Consider the following 16,204-nt stretch of genomic DNA (forward strand, 5'->3'; position numbering starts at 1 on the left):
CTTGGCCTCTTTGAACATAGATCGATAAATAGAGCGTAGTTGTTTAAATAGTTCTACTAAAGTTCTGAAATTAACTCTACTTTAAATGTATATAGCTGCAGGTAATGTACTCAGGCCATACTCTTCCAAGCTGGCAGCCATGGCAAAAGTCCCTTTCTCTTGGCGCGAATTACAAGGAAATTCAAGAAATACTCTAAGATATATACATGCCAAAGACCTGGAGTTAAGTTACTAGGGTGGGGATGTGTAAATGTTTGGTGACTCACTAAAGGAAGTTGGGATCTGGGGTGCTGGCAGCCGGAGGACACAGAAGAAACAGAAGTTGGGGGGCTGGCGAAGGTCGCTAGCACACTTTACCTCTGATTGGCGGAAGCGCTCAGAGTTTTCTTTATGGCGTCACCGAGTACCTGCCTGTAGAAAAGCCCCGTCTCCGTGACGTCACGCCGCGCTAGCCAATGAAAGGCCTTAGTCTGCGGGCCCCGAGGAGGGTTGTGGGCCCTTTTTTGTGAATGAAGCGCCACGGAACAGCCCTCCTGGGGTCCCCACGAGCCGCGTCTGGCTGCGCCCCGGCGCCTACGCAGCAGCGTCCGCGGCCGCGGTGGGCACGCACGGTTACCCCGGGCAGCCCCAGCCGCCAGCAGCAGTCCAGTCCCCTCGGCCGCGCCAGCAGGCTGCGGGCACCTGGGGGCGGGCTGGGGGCGCCGGCCGCGGCAGGAGGCGCTGTAGAGAGGGCTGCGGCGCGGGTCCCGCGGCGGCCGCGGGAGGGAGCGGGGCAGGCGCTGTGGGCCGGGCTCCTCCTCCGGCTCCTGCGCGACCGCCTACCGCCGGGCTCCGCCGGCGCCCGCCGTCCCCGCAGCGCCGCTCTGCGCCCGCCGCCCCGAGCGCCCGCGCGGGGCTGGCGGGAGCCTCGGCGGGCGCGCGGGCGCGCGGGGCCATGGTCGTGGCCCCCTGACGGGCCGCGGCCGCCTCCATGAAGCGGAAAAGCGAGCGGCGGTCGAGCTGGGCCGCCGCGCCCCCCTGCTCGCGGCGCTGCTCGTCGACCTCGCTGGGTGTGAAGAAGATCCGCAGCTCCACGCAGCAGGACCTGCGCCGCCGGGACTCCCAGGACGACGTGTACCTGGACATCACCGGTGAGCCGGCCAGCGGGCGCGCGGAGGGCCCCGGACGGCCGCACCCGGCGCGGGGCCCTGGCCCACCCCTCCGGGCTGCCCGGGGCCTCCGGGGTCGGGCCGAAACACTTTCGCCCCCACCCCCTTAAACGCCCCGGCCGCCACACCCCCTTTGGGAGCCTGGCTCCTGGGGAGCGCCCCCGGCCCCGAGTTTCTAGCTGCGTGGGCTGTGAGCTATAACTTTAGCCAGTGCATCCTCCTCCACCGGCAAGATGGATCGGGGGTCACCTTTCTTAAGTTGTGGGCGTCAGCCCGGCGTCTCGAACCTGCAGCTCCTCCCCGCGGGCTGCTTCCGAGTTCCTGTGGATTCCGCCTCCAGGGATTGCGAGTTCGGTTGGCTCTCGCGCTAGTCACAACCTCTCAGTCAGCCCCAGAGGATTCCCCGAGCGCGCTGACCGCGCCTGGCACGGGAGCTGCCCCTTTTTGGCTTTGGCCAAACCCCCGCTGCTCCGTAGCCTTGGGACCCGGGGGCGCCGCGTTCCCCGTCCGGCGCGGAAGCCGGAGCCTCTCTCCCGGGCCTCTCGCGCCCTGCCCCTAGCGCGCCCCCCGCACGCCTCCGCCTCCCGGGGTCCGCTCCCCGCCGGGGCCTCGAGAAGGAAGGTGTCACGTTGATGGCATTCGAGCCAGCCGGCAAGATGAATGCCCGGGTTGTCACTTGAGAAATCCCAGCCAGCCAGAGCAGGTAGCCAAGCAGCCCTTCGATAGCTGTTCTGTTAGTGCTGATTCGACCGTTCTTGGAGACTCATAAATCCAATTTGGCAGCTGTTAGGTTTGCTGGGATTGACAGTGACGCGTGTAAAGGCATTAAATGTGATGATGTATGTGCCAACGCTGTGTAAACAGCAGAGCTGTCCACGGTTTTGAGGGAATTGGCAGTCTGTTTTCAGTGGCGGGGAATGTGTCAACGGCGGTGCGTGGCGTTAATAAGAACTGTTTCCCGCCCCTAGCCTTTGATAAACCAGGTAAGCTGGAGTGGCGAGAACGTTAAGTTGAAGTGTTGAGACAAACAGACATTTAGGAGAAATAATATTTTAGGTTCATGGACAATCTGGAAACTAAGGTCCTTTTGAAATGAAGCTGAGAGCAGAGCAGGTTTCTCGGCTTTGGTGGATGGCCCTTGGGAACCAGAGCGGGCAGAGGAAGGGGTTGTCCTGAGTACCCAGTCCCCTGCCGATAGTTGCGGGGGGGGGGGGGGGGGGGGGGGCGGTGCGGGAGGTGAAGCCTGCTGAGGCTGAGAAGCCAGGTCCCTCCAGCGTTGTGCACTTCCCAGAAGAGGGCCTCACCGAGGACCAGTGGGACTGGGAGCGCGTGGGCCTATACGTAGTTTCTGCCCGTTATTATTTATACCTCTTCAAAGGATCTGTGTTGAATGGAATTTAATTTTAAGACAAGTAATGCATGTACATGGTGCAGAACTCCAGTTCTAAAGGTGCACAGGAGTACTTACAGAAAAGTTGGTTTCACAACCTCCAAGTGTCCTTCTCTAGAGGCAATTACTCTTCCCAGTTTCTTGTGAAGTCTTCCAGAAATAGACTGTGCATGCATACTATATATGCTATATATTCTTTACCACACACGTGCGAGTAGCACACAACATGTTGTTTTGCACATTGTTCCATTTTCCTTATGTTTCTTATTAGAATGATTGTTCTGAGTTGGTGCATACAAAACTGGCTTGATTTTAATTACCGCTTAGGCCAATGTACATATGGTTTTATGAGTGAAACCATTAACAAGTACGTATGGATTTAAATGTATATGTAGATTTAAATTTTTTTTAACCTATTTAGACAGTCCCTGTTGATGAACATTTAGGTTTTCAATCAGAAGGTTTGTGACAGCAAAGACATTGGAGTAAATCTTTCTCCTTGATGGAGATCAAATATGATGTGGCTAGCCTTCGTGAGGCAGTCACCAATTTATTAACTTCAGAAAAATATAACCAAGCAGAATACTGAGGAGAGGTGCATTATATGAAATAAAAATGCTATCAGAGGGCAACCCTCTTGGGTCCCCTTCCACGTTGTGGAAGCTTTGTTCTTGCACTCTTCACAATAAATCTTGCTGCTGCTAAAAAAAAAAAAAAAAAAAAAAAAAAAAAAAAAAAAAAAAAAATCCTATCAGATTGCAAGCCCTAATAATGGAAGGGTCCAGCTTTAATGTAAGGGAGCTCCAGGGGAGTAAAGGTTATAGTCACCTTTCCCTGTGACTTCTCTAGGTCACAGTGATAGTCCTCAGTGATAGTCTGCAGTGTGATATACAAGGCCAATTAAAGTATCTTCAGATACAGAGTTTAGATTACTTTTTATTGGGCTTTTGGGGGAAGGCTTGAGGCCTGTCCTCAGCAAATGGCAACTGGTCCTTCCCTTCCCAATGTGTTTTTCCCTCTATTATTGTTTTCTTAATTTAAACAGCAGTACATGGACACTTCTAAAAAGTCAAACATTGTCAAATGAGTTTTTTCTTTTTTTTTTTTAGATGGAGTCTTGCTCTGTTTCCCAGGCTGGTGTGCAGTGGCTCAGTCTTGGCTCTGCCTCCTGGGTTCAAGGGATTCTCCTGCCTCAGTCTCTCAAGTAGCTGGGAATACAGGTACCTGCCACCACGCCTGGCTAATTTTTGTATTTTTAGTAGAGACGGGGTTTCACCATATTGGCCAGGCTAGTCTCGAACTCCTGACCTTGTAATCCGCCCGCCTCGGCTTCCCAAGGTGCTGGGATTACAGGTGTGAACTTTCACCTGGCCTATCAAATTAGTTTTATGGAGTCTCCCTCCCTTGGTAATATTTTTCCTCCTTCAATTTTCTGTGCACATTCAAGTTTCTGGAAGTTGTGCCATACCAGCAAGATTAGTTCTCTTTTTTTTGAGATGGAGTCTTGCTCTGTTGCCCAGGTGGGAGTGCAGTGGCGCTATCTCGGCTCACCACAACCTCTGCCTCCCAAGTTCAACCAGTTCTCCTGCCTCAGCCTGCTGAGTAGTTGGAACTACAGGCGCACGCTCATGTCCAGCTAATTTTTGTATTTTTAGTAGAGATGGGGTTTCACTATGTTGGCCAGACTGGTCTTGAACTCCTGACTTTGTGATCCTCTCCAGCCTAGACCTCCCAAAGTGCTGGGGTTACAGACGTGAGCCACTGTGCCCGGCTGATTAGTTATCTTTTGATGGCTGCAATGTGTGGCCAAATCATGATTTATTTAGTAGTAATAAATGGATGGTTATTTGGGAGTTTTCCAGTCCCTATTGCAAATGGCTGCAGTAGCATCAATGTATGTGTCTGTCTGTATGTGTGACTGTATCTATAGAGTGTATTTCTAGAAGTCAAAATGCCAGGCCAGAGTACATATGGACTTCATCCATTCCTCAGTGGACTGTTTGACTATTAGGAATAATGCTGCTGTGAACATTCCTATACACGTTGTTGCATGGACATGTTTTCAGTATAACACCCAGGAGCAGAATGGCAGGATCACATGGTATCTGCATGTTTAATGTTTTAAGGAACTGTCAGACTCTTTTTCCAGAGTGGCTACACCACCAGCGTTCCTGCAAGCAATGTACCGATTATTCCACATCCTTGCCAACACTTATTATTGGATTCACAAGATTCTTTCACAGTGGAGTAGGTTTGTAAAAATTAATGCATGTTGTCACTTCTGTCCACCCTGGCCTTCAATACATCATTTTTTAACTTAGTCCCTTGACATTTTTATTGCAGCCTATTTAATCTGTAAATTGAATTCCCATAGATTCCAGGATACTTCATGTGTGTGTATTTAATATAGGATGCTTAATGCCTATTTTTGTTCCTGCTGTCATTTGTTATATATCATTATTGTTTAGTATCTGGCCACCCACACCCCTATACTGGGCATTTACTCTTACTAGGAGCAGACTAAGGGGTTTAATTCTCATTCTAACCCCATCCACCTCTCACCGAGCCATTCATTCACCTCTTGCCATGTGCAATGACATGAATTTTTTTACTTGAGCTGTACTGCTAGTTCAGTTTCAGTCTACTATGAAAACAAAAGGTCATAAAGACAATGTAGGCGGGCGCAGTGGCTCATGTCTGTAATCCCAGCACTTGGGGAGGCTGAGGCAGGTGGATCACCTAATGTCAGGAGTTCGAGACCAGCCTGGCCAACATGGTAAAACCCCTTCTCTACTAAAAATACAAAAATTAACTGGGCATAGTGGCATGCGTCTGTAGTCCCAGCTACTTGGGAGGCTGAGTCAGGAGAATCTCTTGAACCAGGGAGGTGGAGATTGCAGTGAGCTGAGATCGCGCCACTGCTTTCCAGCCTGGGTGACAGAGTGAAACTATACCTCAAAAACAAAGCAAAACAAAACAAAACAGGCAGTGTAAACTGTAAGCGTTAATGGTAAAAAGATGCTGAGTACAGATCAGAATGAGCTGTTACCAGTCTAGGAAACTGGAGGAAGTGGGGAGGTTGAGGAGGATTTTCAAGGAAAAAATACTAGATTTTTCTATGAACCTCCTTAATGTCAGAGGTCTGAATCTTTTTTTTTTTTTTTTTGAGATGGAGTCTGGCTCTGTGGCCCAGGCTGGAGTGCAGTGGCGCGATCTCAGCTCACTGCAAGCTCCGCCTCCCAGGTTCACGCCATTCTCCTGCCTCAGCCTCCTGAGTAGCTGGGACTACAGGCGCCCACCACGACACCCGGATAATTTTTTGTATTTTCAGTAGAGACGGAGTTTCACCTTGGTCTTGATCTCCTGACTTTGTGATCCGCCCGCCTCGGCCTCCCAAAGTGATGGGATTACAGGTGTGAACCACCGCGCCTGGCCCAGAGGTCTGAATCTTTATCTCTATTTTCCTATCCCTTAAATAGGGACCTCCATTCATGGCAGTGTACTTTTTCCTTTCCACAGGAAAAAAAAATTGAAAGACTCTAACAGTACTGCATATATCTATGTTTGATAATTTATAAGATGTAATAGTTGGTGCAGTGCTTCAATTTATTTTACTATTTTTATTTTTTAACTTTCTGATTAGACTGGGAGCAGTAGCTCACACCTGTAATCCCAGCACTTTGGGAGGCCAAGGTGGGCAGATCGCTTGAGCCCAGGAGTTCAAGACCAGCCTGGCTGACATGGCAAAACCCCTACTCCGGAGGCTGAGGTGGGAGAATCACTTGAGCCTGGGAGGTCAAGGCTGCAATGAGCTGTGTTCGTTCCACAGCACTCTACCCTGGGCAAAAGAGACGTAGTGAAACCCTGTCTCAAAAAAAAAAAAAGGAAAGAAAGAAAAGAAAAATTCTGATTAGTAAAGAATATCGGTGCCTGCACAGTGACTCACGCCTGTAATCCCAGCACTTTGGGAGGCCAAGGTGGGTGGATCACCTGAGGTCAGGAGTTCGAAACCAGCCTGGCCAAGATGGTGAAACCCTGTCTCTACTAAAAATACAAAAATCAGCTGGGGCTGGTGGCGGGTGCCTGTAATCCCAACTACTTGGGAGGCTGAGGCAGGATAATTGCTTGAACCCAGGAGGCGGACGTTGCGGTGAGCCGAGATCGTGCCACTGTGCTCCCTCCTGGGCGACAAGAGCAAAACTGTGTCTCAAAAAGAAAAAAAGAATATTGGTAATAGCTGCTGGGTCTGCCATGATCTAACTTTTAAAGACTGTCTGTATTATCACAGTAAATAATTTTATTGGAGAAACACTAATTGAGGTCAAGATTGTCATTTTAAAGCACTGATTAATGGTGATATATTGGATACTCATCAAATAAACAAATACAGCGTTGTCTCCTCCCTCCCTCCTTTTTAGGATCTTTAAAATTCACAGCAGACATTAGACAGGGAAAATGTATTCATTAATTCAAGAAGTATTTATTGCATGCTTACTATGTAAAATAGTCATGCATATTCATTGCAGTGATGGAAGTATATTTTTCTTGATAGAAAAGGAATGCTGTTATGTAGAACACTGAGTCAAGGAGAAAAATTGCTTTTTCTTCAAGAGTTTTGTGTTATAGTAGATTATTCAGTTTCAGGAATCGAAGCCCGTCATAGTGTATAGTGTGCGTTTTTCTTCTTGCCTGTGTCTTGGTTCTCTACTTACACTTAAATTTGTCTGTAATGCGAATTTGCTTTCTTGATTTCTGTGCTTGCTTAATTCTTCAACATCTTCACTTCTGATATTCATGTTAGTTATCTGCTTTAAATCTAATTTCTTAGGCACTCCAACACCACATGCAGGCAACAGTTTGACAGTTTCAAATGTCACTCCTTACTTAAGTGGACATACAGAGTAGTTGGGCGCAGACACGAAGGGAAGGTGGAGTAATTGTGTTGCAGAAATGGTACTGATGCCAGGGAGTTGCCAGTCAGTGCAAACTGTAATTGCTTTGTGCTTTTGATTGGGAAGGAATGTTCCCAGTTTCTGTTAGGGTTAGGAAGAGCTGGACTGACACCACACTGTGGATATTTAGGATGGAAGAAGGGCATTGGTGCACACAAGTGACATTTCTTGGAAGTTTCTGAGATAGTCTGTGGGAATCACTGAATTGATAGGACAGATGTTTTGCTTTTTAGGGGAAAGAATTTCAAGAGATCAAAGCCCTCCACACTCCCCTGTAAAGAAGCTAAAGGGCCAGAGAGAAAATTGGGCCACATTGATGTAGTTTCTTTCTGGCAAAGCCATGACTACCTGACTTTTACTGTTGCCAGCAGATAAAGCTGCTTCACAGAGTTGTACATAAATGATTTATTGGACATCCCCTAGTTAGTCCTGTGCTACTTAGGCTAGGAGATGAATAATTACCTACTGAATTTTAGGAAAAGGAACAAAACAAGTACATCATTCAGGTCTTCTACAGGTCATGCTGTTTTCCAAATTGACTGTCATTAACAGTCCCAGTTTTCCAGATATTTTATTCATTCAACAAATGCATAATGAATTTGTGCAAATGAATACCTACTCTGCCAAGCTTTCTTCCCCCTTCAAGTGCTAAAAATAGAGCACTGCTAGAGATAATCCCTGCGCTCATGGAGTTTATGTTTCCTGTGTTAATTGAGAGAATAACACTGGGAGGGTCTGCGGGAGAACTAGCATATAGAGTAACCATATCGCATATTGTGATTGAAATCTTTAGGGAAGAAAAACTTTACTCAAAGAGTTTTTGAAGAGCCAGTTCTATGAGGCCAACTACGCTAGCTGCTAGACACGAGGACACCATGGAAACCTAGTCTCTGCCCCATCCCAGGGTTGAGCACAGGCGGGTTATCAGGAGCCTTTTGGAGGCTCGATGCTCTCATTGCCACAGATTTGTTGTGAGAATGAAGTGAAGGGGGTGCCTGTGAAGTGCCTGGCTCGATGCCCATTGATGGCCAGGGCTGCATCAGTGTTCTCTCGTGTCACACGTGTGACAGCAGCTGCGAGGACAAAGGGCAGGCTGAGGCACAGTCATCACGCCTGGAAGGGTTTCAAACTAAGAAGCAAACATTCCTGTGTACTTGCACAAAAGGTTCAGTGAATCAGCACAGTGGAAACGCAGTGTGTTCCTGTCTCTGCTTCTGAGAGCGAGCTCAGGGCAGAAATGCTCCCGATGAGGCTGGCTCCATACTTGTCAGGGCAGCGGAGGAGGTTTGGCTCTGTGGTGATCATCTTTTCTGCCTTGGGAGAAATGTTACAGTTTCTCTGTAGAAAGATGTCCTATAAGAGGAGGAATAAACCAAAGCTGTTACTTCATTCTTGAGGCTATTGTTACGTATTTTTCTTCTACTGAAGACTTATATTGCCTAAGATTAAATTGCAGCTAAGTTTATTGTTGGGGAGGTCTTCTTAAAGATGGGAGACCCCTCTACCATGGGAGAGCCTGAGATAGAAAATAAAACAACATATGAAATTATTTACTGATAGAATATAAATTTTCAGAGTGGTTAATTTAGAAAATGCTGTTCTTGTATATGTTTTAAAATAGTGTTTCACAGACGATTATCCAAAAGATTTGAAACCGATGGTGCATATTATTGGCAGACAGGGCCTTTTTTTGTCTGTTTGTAAAACAAATTGCCTTTCAAAGGACGTTTCCATGCTTAATGTGTCGCAGAGACACAAGTTATTTGGAAAGGTTGGGAGTAGGATATAAAGAAGAAATTAGATCTTTAAATCTATTTTTTATTACCCTGGGAAAAGTGAATTTTAGTAGCCAGTATTTTTTGTTTTCCTTCCCATCTTAGCTTCTGAATATTTTTATTACCTAAGTAAATCCTTCACATTAAAGTTGTTATAAGGATTTGTAAGTTGACATGAAAACATAGACAGACCATTTGAACATCTCAAAGCCACACCTCCTCTAGATCAGGCGCCTTTATGAATGAGGTAAGTAGGTGCGGGGTTGTTGAGGACAAATGTGGAAGAGATTGTATTAGAGACAAACAGACTGGTTCACAGGAACTAACCAATCTTCAAATATTGTTTCTTCCCACTATTTCATTTTTAGCTTCCAAAGTGAGTCATTTGATTTCTAGTGTTATAAGAAGAATTGACTTCCATATTAGGCAGGGATTACTTTTGAAAACATTTTCCAAAATTGATTGTAGCCTTCCTAAACTCAAGGATATTGAACTGGAATGTGTACATCTCATCTGGACTCTCTAGTTTATATGAAAGTTTTACGCCCTTTTCTCTCTTTTTTTTTCTATAGCTTTTCATGGATACTGCTCCAACAAAGGTATTCAGATCATTGACTGCTTGCAGTTCTTTTATATTACTTTAAGCTGTAGAATTTCATCTGTTAGTTTGTCGTTCTCGGTTCCGTCCTTTCCTGTTTGCGTGTCTTAATCTCCAGCAGCAGATGCAGTTTTCTGGAACCGTAGAGCAGCGTTGGTATGTTTATGACTTGAGTGGAAATCTGCCTTTATATGAAAGGTTTTGTTGGTTTCTGTGATGGTTAATACTGAAAGTAGGGCCGGGCGCGGTGGCTCAAGCCTGTAATCCCAGCACTTTGGGAGGCCGAGACGGGTGGATCATGAGGTCAGGAGATCGAGACCATCCTGGCTAATACGGTGAAACCCCGTCTCTACTAAAAAATACAAAAAACTAGCCGGGCGATGAGGCGGTCGCCTGTAGTCCCAGCTACTCGGGAGGCTGAGACAGGAGAATGGCGTGAACCCGGGAGGCGGAGCTTGCAGTGAGCTGAGATCCGGCCACTGCACTCCAGCCTGGGTGGCAGAGCAAGACTCCGTCTCAAAAAAAAAAAAAAAAAAAAAAAAATACTGAAAGTTTCTGCGATACTTTATTGGATTAATAAGAATGCCAAGTTTTGGGTGGTAGATATTTTTTGGTAATATTCAATTTTTCTTTTTCAATTGAATCTCACTTTCGTAGGCTCTTGTGGAAAGGGTACTCACAATGAGTTGTTATAACTATAACAGCTACTCCTGATTTTTTTTTTTTTTTTTTGGCGGTCATTTAGTTCTTTCTAGACATTTATTTGACTAATAGATTTATATCCTATTTACTGAGTTTGGCAAGAGGGAAATGTCATGAAATGCTAGCTAGGGGAACAGGGTAGTGCTTCTATATTCTTTTTTTAATTTACAAAGTATTCTTGCCGGGCGTGGTGGCTCACGCCTGTAATCCCAGCGCTTTGGGAGGCCGAGGTGGGTGGATCACAAGGTCAGGAGATCAAGACCATCCTGGCTCACACGGTGAAACCCCATCTCTACTAAAAATACAAAAAAGTAGCCGGCCATGGTGGCAAGTGCCTGTAGTCCCAGCTACTTGGGAGGCTGAGGCTGGAGAATGGTGTGAACCTGGGAGGCAGAGCTTGCAGTGAGCCGAGATTGTGCCACTGCACTCCAGCCTGGGCAACAGAGCAAGACTTTGTCTCAAAAAAAAAAAAAAATACATAAAAAAGTATTCTTATTCACTTTGACTTTCAAATGCCTCAGATATGGGTAGTAAGCAAAAAACAAATCTGAATGGGCGTGGGCATGTGTGTGTATGTATGTGTATGTATCTATATATCTTTCCAATTTAAAACAATTCTAACTTTAATCTCTTGGTCTTTTATACAGTTTCTTTAATCTCAGCATTGTTTATATTCTAGAGGAGCAGTTCTCTTAGAGAATGCTTCATTCACCAGTTGTTTCACAAATTTGGTCCTGTTCATTGTTTTTGAGTCTGAAAAGCTGAAGAAGCTAGGCTGGATAAGTTAATTCTAGTTGCATAAGATCATGTATCAACTTCATTTCTCAGGTAGTTCAGTTTTATACCATTAAAATTTGGTTGGCAGTGTACTTTTTACAAAATAAAAACATCTTGTTCCTGATGTCTGTGATATTTATTGTTCTTTCAAGCTCTCATTTGAAAGTAAAATTACTTTTCTTGGCACTGCTTTGTGGTTTATGGCATTGATCTTTTTATATCCAATCCGTAATGCCGTACTATCATTACAGATTCTGAATTCTGCAAAGCCTTCTCTCAGTTTTAGGACCATCTCAGCTGAATCGTTCTTTGGGTTTTGCTCATTTATTATTTGTATTTATATGAATGGTGCTATGGAATTAATTAATGTATCCATTCACCAAGTATTTATTGAGCAACTACTTGAATTGGGCAAGTGTTATTAAAGAACGGAGGGGAAGGGTTGTGAAGGTTTATACATGCCCCTTTTCCCTGGAGACTGAGAAAGAATACACTCTTAAATCATCATCTCAATGAAGACAGGTAATGAAAGAATTAGTCATTATGTAGTTTTGCTCTTGTCTTCATTTAAATAGCATCAGTTTGAAAGAATTGTGTGTTGGAAATGTCACTCGATCATTCCTATACAAAATGAATAATTTGGACTGGGCACAGTGGCTCACATCTGTAATCCCAGCACTTTGGGGAGGCCATGGCAGGGTGGATTACTGGAGGTCAGGAGTTCAAGGCCAGCCTGGCAAACATGGTGATACCCCATCTCTACTAAAAGTACAAAATTAGCCAGGCGTGTTGGCACGCACCTGTAATCTCAGCTACTCAGGAGGCTGAGGCAGGAGAATCGCTTGAACCAGAGGTTGCACTGAGCAGAGATTGCACCCTGCACTCCAGCCTGGGTGAAAGAGTGAGACTCCATCTCAAAAATATATATATGAACGAATAATTTTTCCAATATCTGGTGAAAATAATCTGTCTTATGGTATGTCTTTTCGTGTGTGTGTGTGTGTGTGTGTGTGTTGTAACCCTTAAAAGAAACAACAGGGAAAAGTGTCATTTTGATATGTAACTGATCATATATAAGTATATGTTAATAATTCACTGAAAACCCTATCTCTATTAAAATATATCTAAAGGAAAAGGTCTACATGTCAATTAGTTCCACATCTCTAATTTGGATCTCTAGCTATCCCAGAGGATATCATTTAAAATAAGATTTCTTGTTTATTCTCGGTAAGAAGTAATTACAGAGCACCTTTGAGATGAGTATTGCTTCTTAAATTGAAGGCACTAAAGATAAAGATTGCTAAATATTTTGGGAACTAGATGTAATTGTGTGACTTGAACTGAAAAGCATTCTAATTTTCCATTCGTTTATGGGTGCTAGGGAAGAACTGCTTTGACATGAATGTATAATAGAATTCGAATGTCGGTCTGAAAATTTGGGGAGTTCTCAGTTTGCTCTTGGAATTTATTATTGTAATACTGTCATTAGGTAGCTTGTTGGAAGCAACTAATATGTGAAAGTGAAGCATCTTAACATGTATCTCTTCTGACAACTGTCAAAAAAGCTTTGAGTTTAGCTAACAAACGCAACTGAGGCTGGGATTTTAACTCCACTATTAATATATTCTAATTTTAAACTACTGTAACTGAAAGGGCGTACAGCACTAATTCAATCCAGATACGTTGTTTTTTTTTTGTTTTTTTTTTTTTTTTTTTTTTTTTGAGACGGAGTCTCGCTCTGTCGCCCAGGCTGGAGTGCAGTGGCCGGATCTCAGCTCACTGCAAGCTTCGCCTCCCGGGTTCACACCATTCTCCTGCCTCAGCCTCCCGAGTAGCTGGGACTACAGGCGCCCGCCACCTCGCCCGGCTAGTTTTTTTTTGTATTTTTTAGTAGAGACGGGGTTTCACCGTGTTAGCCAGGATGGTCTCGATCTCCTGACCTCGTGATCCGCCCGTCTCGGCCTCCCAAAGTGCTGGGATTACAGGCTTGAGCCACCGCGCCCAGCCCCAGATACGTTTGAGTGCGTTTGATAGTCTCATCCTTGCAACAGCTGCTGAAAAAGATGTGGTAGAGATTTCAGACTGGACCACTGACGTCTGGGAATTGACACTAGCAGGCAGACTGGGTCAGGCAGGGTAACCTGGTGCCGCCAGCTGGTTTGCATGAAGACCTTATCTGTAAAAGTCAGAGAGAGTCAAAACAAGATGGGTGCCTCTGAATGAATGGGATCCTTGGAAAGGAGGTTTGAACTAGGTTTTAAAGATTCTCATATTTTCCCCTCCACAACCAGAAGGAACTGTTCTGGATCACAGCAACTAAGAGTCTGCTTTCTGCTTCTCGACAGCGCCGTTGCCCCTGTGATGGCAGTTGTGTGGTGGGTGATAGCTGGGAGTGGGAATGGACTCTACTCCAGCGTGAGGGAAAGATTCTTTTCCAAGTTTCCCCAGATCCATCCCATATTGCTCTTGTATTCTGCCACTAACAAACATTAAGATATCACATTAAACCTAAAGTAAATGATAGCTTTGCTCCATAATGAAAAAAAAAAATAATAATGAACTCTGTCTTACTGAGGAAGGCAGGAAAAGGAAGAAATACCTCAAAGCATCCCTTGTCCATGGGGGCCTTTTCAGGTAGCATTGATCAGATTTTTAGAGCTTAAATTTATGGATTCAGAAGACAACCATTTCCTGCCACAGTGCTAACAGAATTTTTTCTTAATGTGAGAGTTTTGGGAATTCCGAAAATAAAGATATGTGGGATATTCTGAAAGCTAACCAGTAATTCCCCATAAACTCAGATCTTTCTTTCTTTCTTTTTTTTTAATCAAAGCTCTGGATTAAGAATTCTTATTTAAAATTTTTTTTTTTTTTTTTTTTTGAGACATAGTCTTGCTGTCTTGGCCAGGGTGGCATGCAGTGACACAGTCATAGCAGCCTCCATTTCCTGTACTTGTGATCCTCCCAAGTAGCTGAGACTACAGGTGCATGCCACCATGCCCAGCTAATTAAAAAAAATTTTTTTAGTAGGCCGGACACAGTGGCTCACGCCTGTAATCCCAGCACTTTGGGAGGCCGAGGCGGGCAAATCATCTGAGGTCGAGAATTCGAGACCAGTCTGACCAACATGGAGACACCCCGTCTCAACTAAAAATACAAAATTAGCTGGGCCTGATGGCATGTGCCTGTAATCCCAGCTCCTTGGGAGGCTGAGGCAGGAGAATCACTTGAACCTGGGAGGTAGAGGTTGCGGTGAGCCGAGATCATGCCATTGCACTCTAGCCTGGGTAACAAGTGTGAAACTCCATCTCCAAAAAATAAAAATAAAAAAAAACACCAAAAAAAACTTCTTTTTTTTTTTTTTTTTTTTTTTTGAGACGGAGTCTCGCTCTGTCACCCAGGCTGGAGTGCAGTGGCCGGATCTCAGCTCACTGCAAGCTCCGCCTCCCGGGTTCCCGCCATTCTCCTGCCTCAGCTTCCCGAGTAGCTGGGACTACAGGCGCCGCTACCACCCCCCGGCTAATTTTTTTGTATTTTTTAGTAGAGATAGGGTTTCACCATGTTAGCCAGCCTGGTCTCAATCTCCTGACCTTGTGATACAACCGCCTCGGCCTCCCAAAGTGCTGGGATTACAGGCGTGATCCACCGCGCCTGGCCCAAAACAACTTTTAGTAGAGATGAGGTCTCACTCCGTTGCCCGGGCTGGTCTAGAACTCCTGGGCTCAAGCGATCCTCCTGCCCAGGCTTCCCAAAGTGCTGGGATTACAAGCATGAGCACTGCACCCTGCTGGAACTCTTGGTTTAAAATGATTTCAGAGAACAAATAATATTCTTTTTTTTTTTTTTTTTTTTTTTTTGAGATGGAGTCTTGCTCTGTTGCGCAGGCTAGAGTGCAGTTGTGTGATCTTGGCTCACTGCAACCTCCGCCTCCCGGGTTCAAGCGATTCTCCTGCCTCAGCCTCCTGAGTAGCTGGGATTACCGCATGTTACCACACTGGCTTATTTTTGTATTTTTAGTTGAAATGGGGTTTTGCCATGTAGACCAGGCAGGTCTTGAACTTTTGACCTCAGGTGATCTGCCTACCTCAGCCTCCCAAAGTGCTGGGATTACAGGCATGAGCCACCATGCCCGGGCAACAAATATTATTTTAATATGGAGACTTATGAATGTAAATATTAAGTTTTGTCCTTTAATGGTATAAAAGCTATTTTTTAGAAAAAGCTGATTTTTTGGGTGCCTGTTACACATCCCATTGAACGTAACACAAGCAGTGCTGCTTTGTGGTAACTATTTGTTTTTGAAAAAAAAACTTTTTTTGAGGCAAAGTTTCGCTGTTGTTGCACAGGCTGGAGTGCAGTGGCTCAATCTAAGCTCACTGCAACCTTCGCCTCCCGGGTTCAAACGATTCTCCTGCCTCAGCCTCCCGAAGTGCTGAGATGACAGGCGTGAGCCACCACCCCTGGCCCTTGAAATATTTTACTGAAACTAAGTAGGCACATATACGTCTGCAGTCAGTGTCTTGCTTTGCCTTCCCCAGAACAGATGCTGAGTCAAGGGTCCAGTGCGAGTACTTGCTTTGGGAATGATCCCAGGAAGCACTCACAGGGGAGTGAGGAAGTGAGATGGAAGGAAAGGCTAGCTACAAATGGTTCATTATCAGGCAGGTGGCGACTGTGGGAATGGAGTTAGAGGCCGCAGGGGAATCTTGGGAGCCAGTATAGGACACACGCTGCAGAGTTATCCTCACTGAGGGTTGAGGGTGTGGGATATTTATATGCCAGTCACTTACCCCTGCCTGAGGCTTGGCTGGGGAGTGGAGAGTGATCATTTTCAAGTCCTGTGACAGGAGGCAAAATGGACT

The 16,204-nt window shown here is 45.5% G+C and overlaps 1 protein-coding gene across 6 annotated transcripts in view; it reads left to right on the plus strand.

Moving 5' to 3' along the window:
- Window positions 1–505: 505 nt before the first annotated feature.
- LOC104658187 (dual specificity protein phosphatase CDC14B) overlaps window positions 506–16,204 on the plus strand; it is a 112,556-nt gene continuing 96,857 nt past the window's right edge. For 4 of the 6 annotated variants that reach the window (XM_030920251.1, XM_010358144.2, XM_030920253.1 and 1 more), the window contains exon 1: window positions 898–1,130. In XM_030920251.1, coding sequence (XP_030776111.1) covers window positions 971–1,130 — 160 coding nt within the window. In that variant the 5' untranslated portion in view covers window positions 898–970. Of the gene's footprint in view, window positions 1,131–16,204 lie in introns of all 6 variants that reach the window. The other 2 variants (XM_030920250.1, XM_030920252.1) reach the window with 1 other exon arrangement.

The sequence above is a fragment of the Rhinopithecus roxellana genome, chromosome 16, assembly GCF_007565055.1.
Source record: "Rhinopithecus roxellana isolate Shanxi Qingling chromosome 16, ASM756505v1, whole genome shotgun sequence".
NCBI classification, from domain to species: domain Eukaryota; kingdom Metazoa; phylum Chordata; class Mammalia; order Primates; family Cercopithecidae; genus Rhinopithecus; species Rhinopithecus roxellana.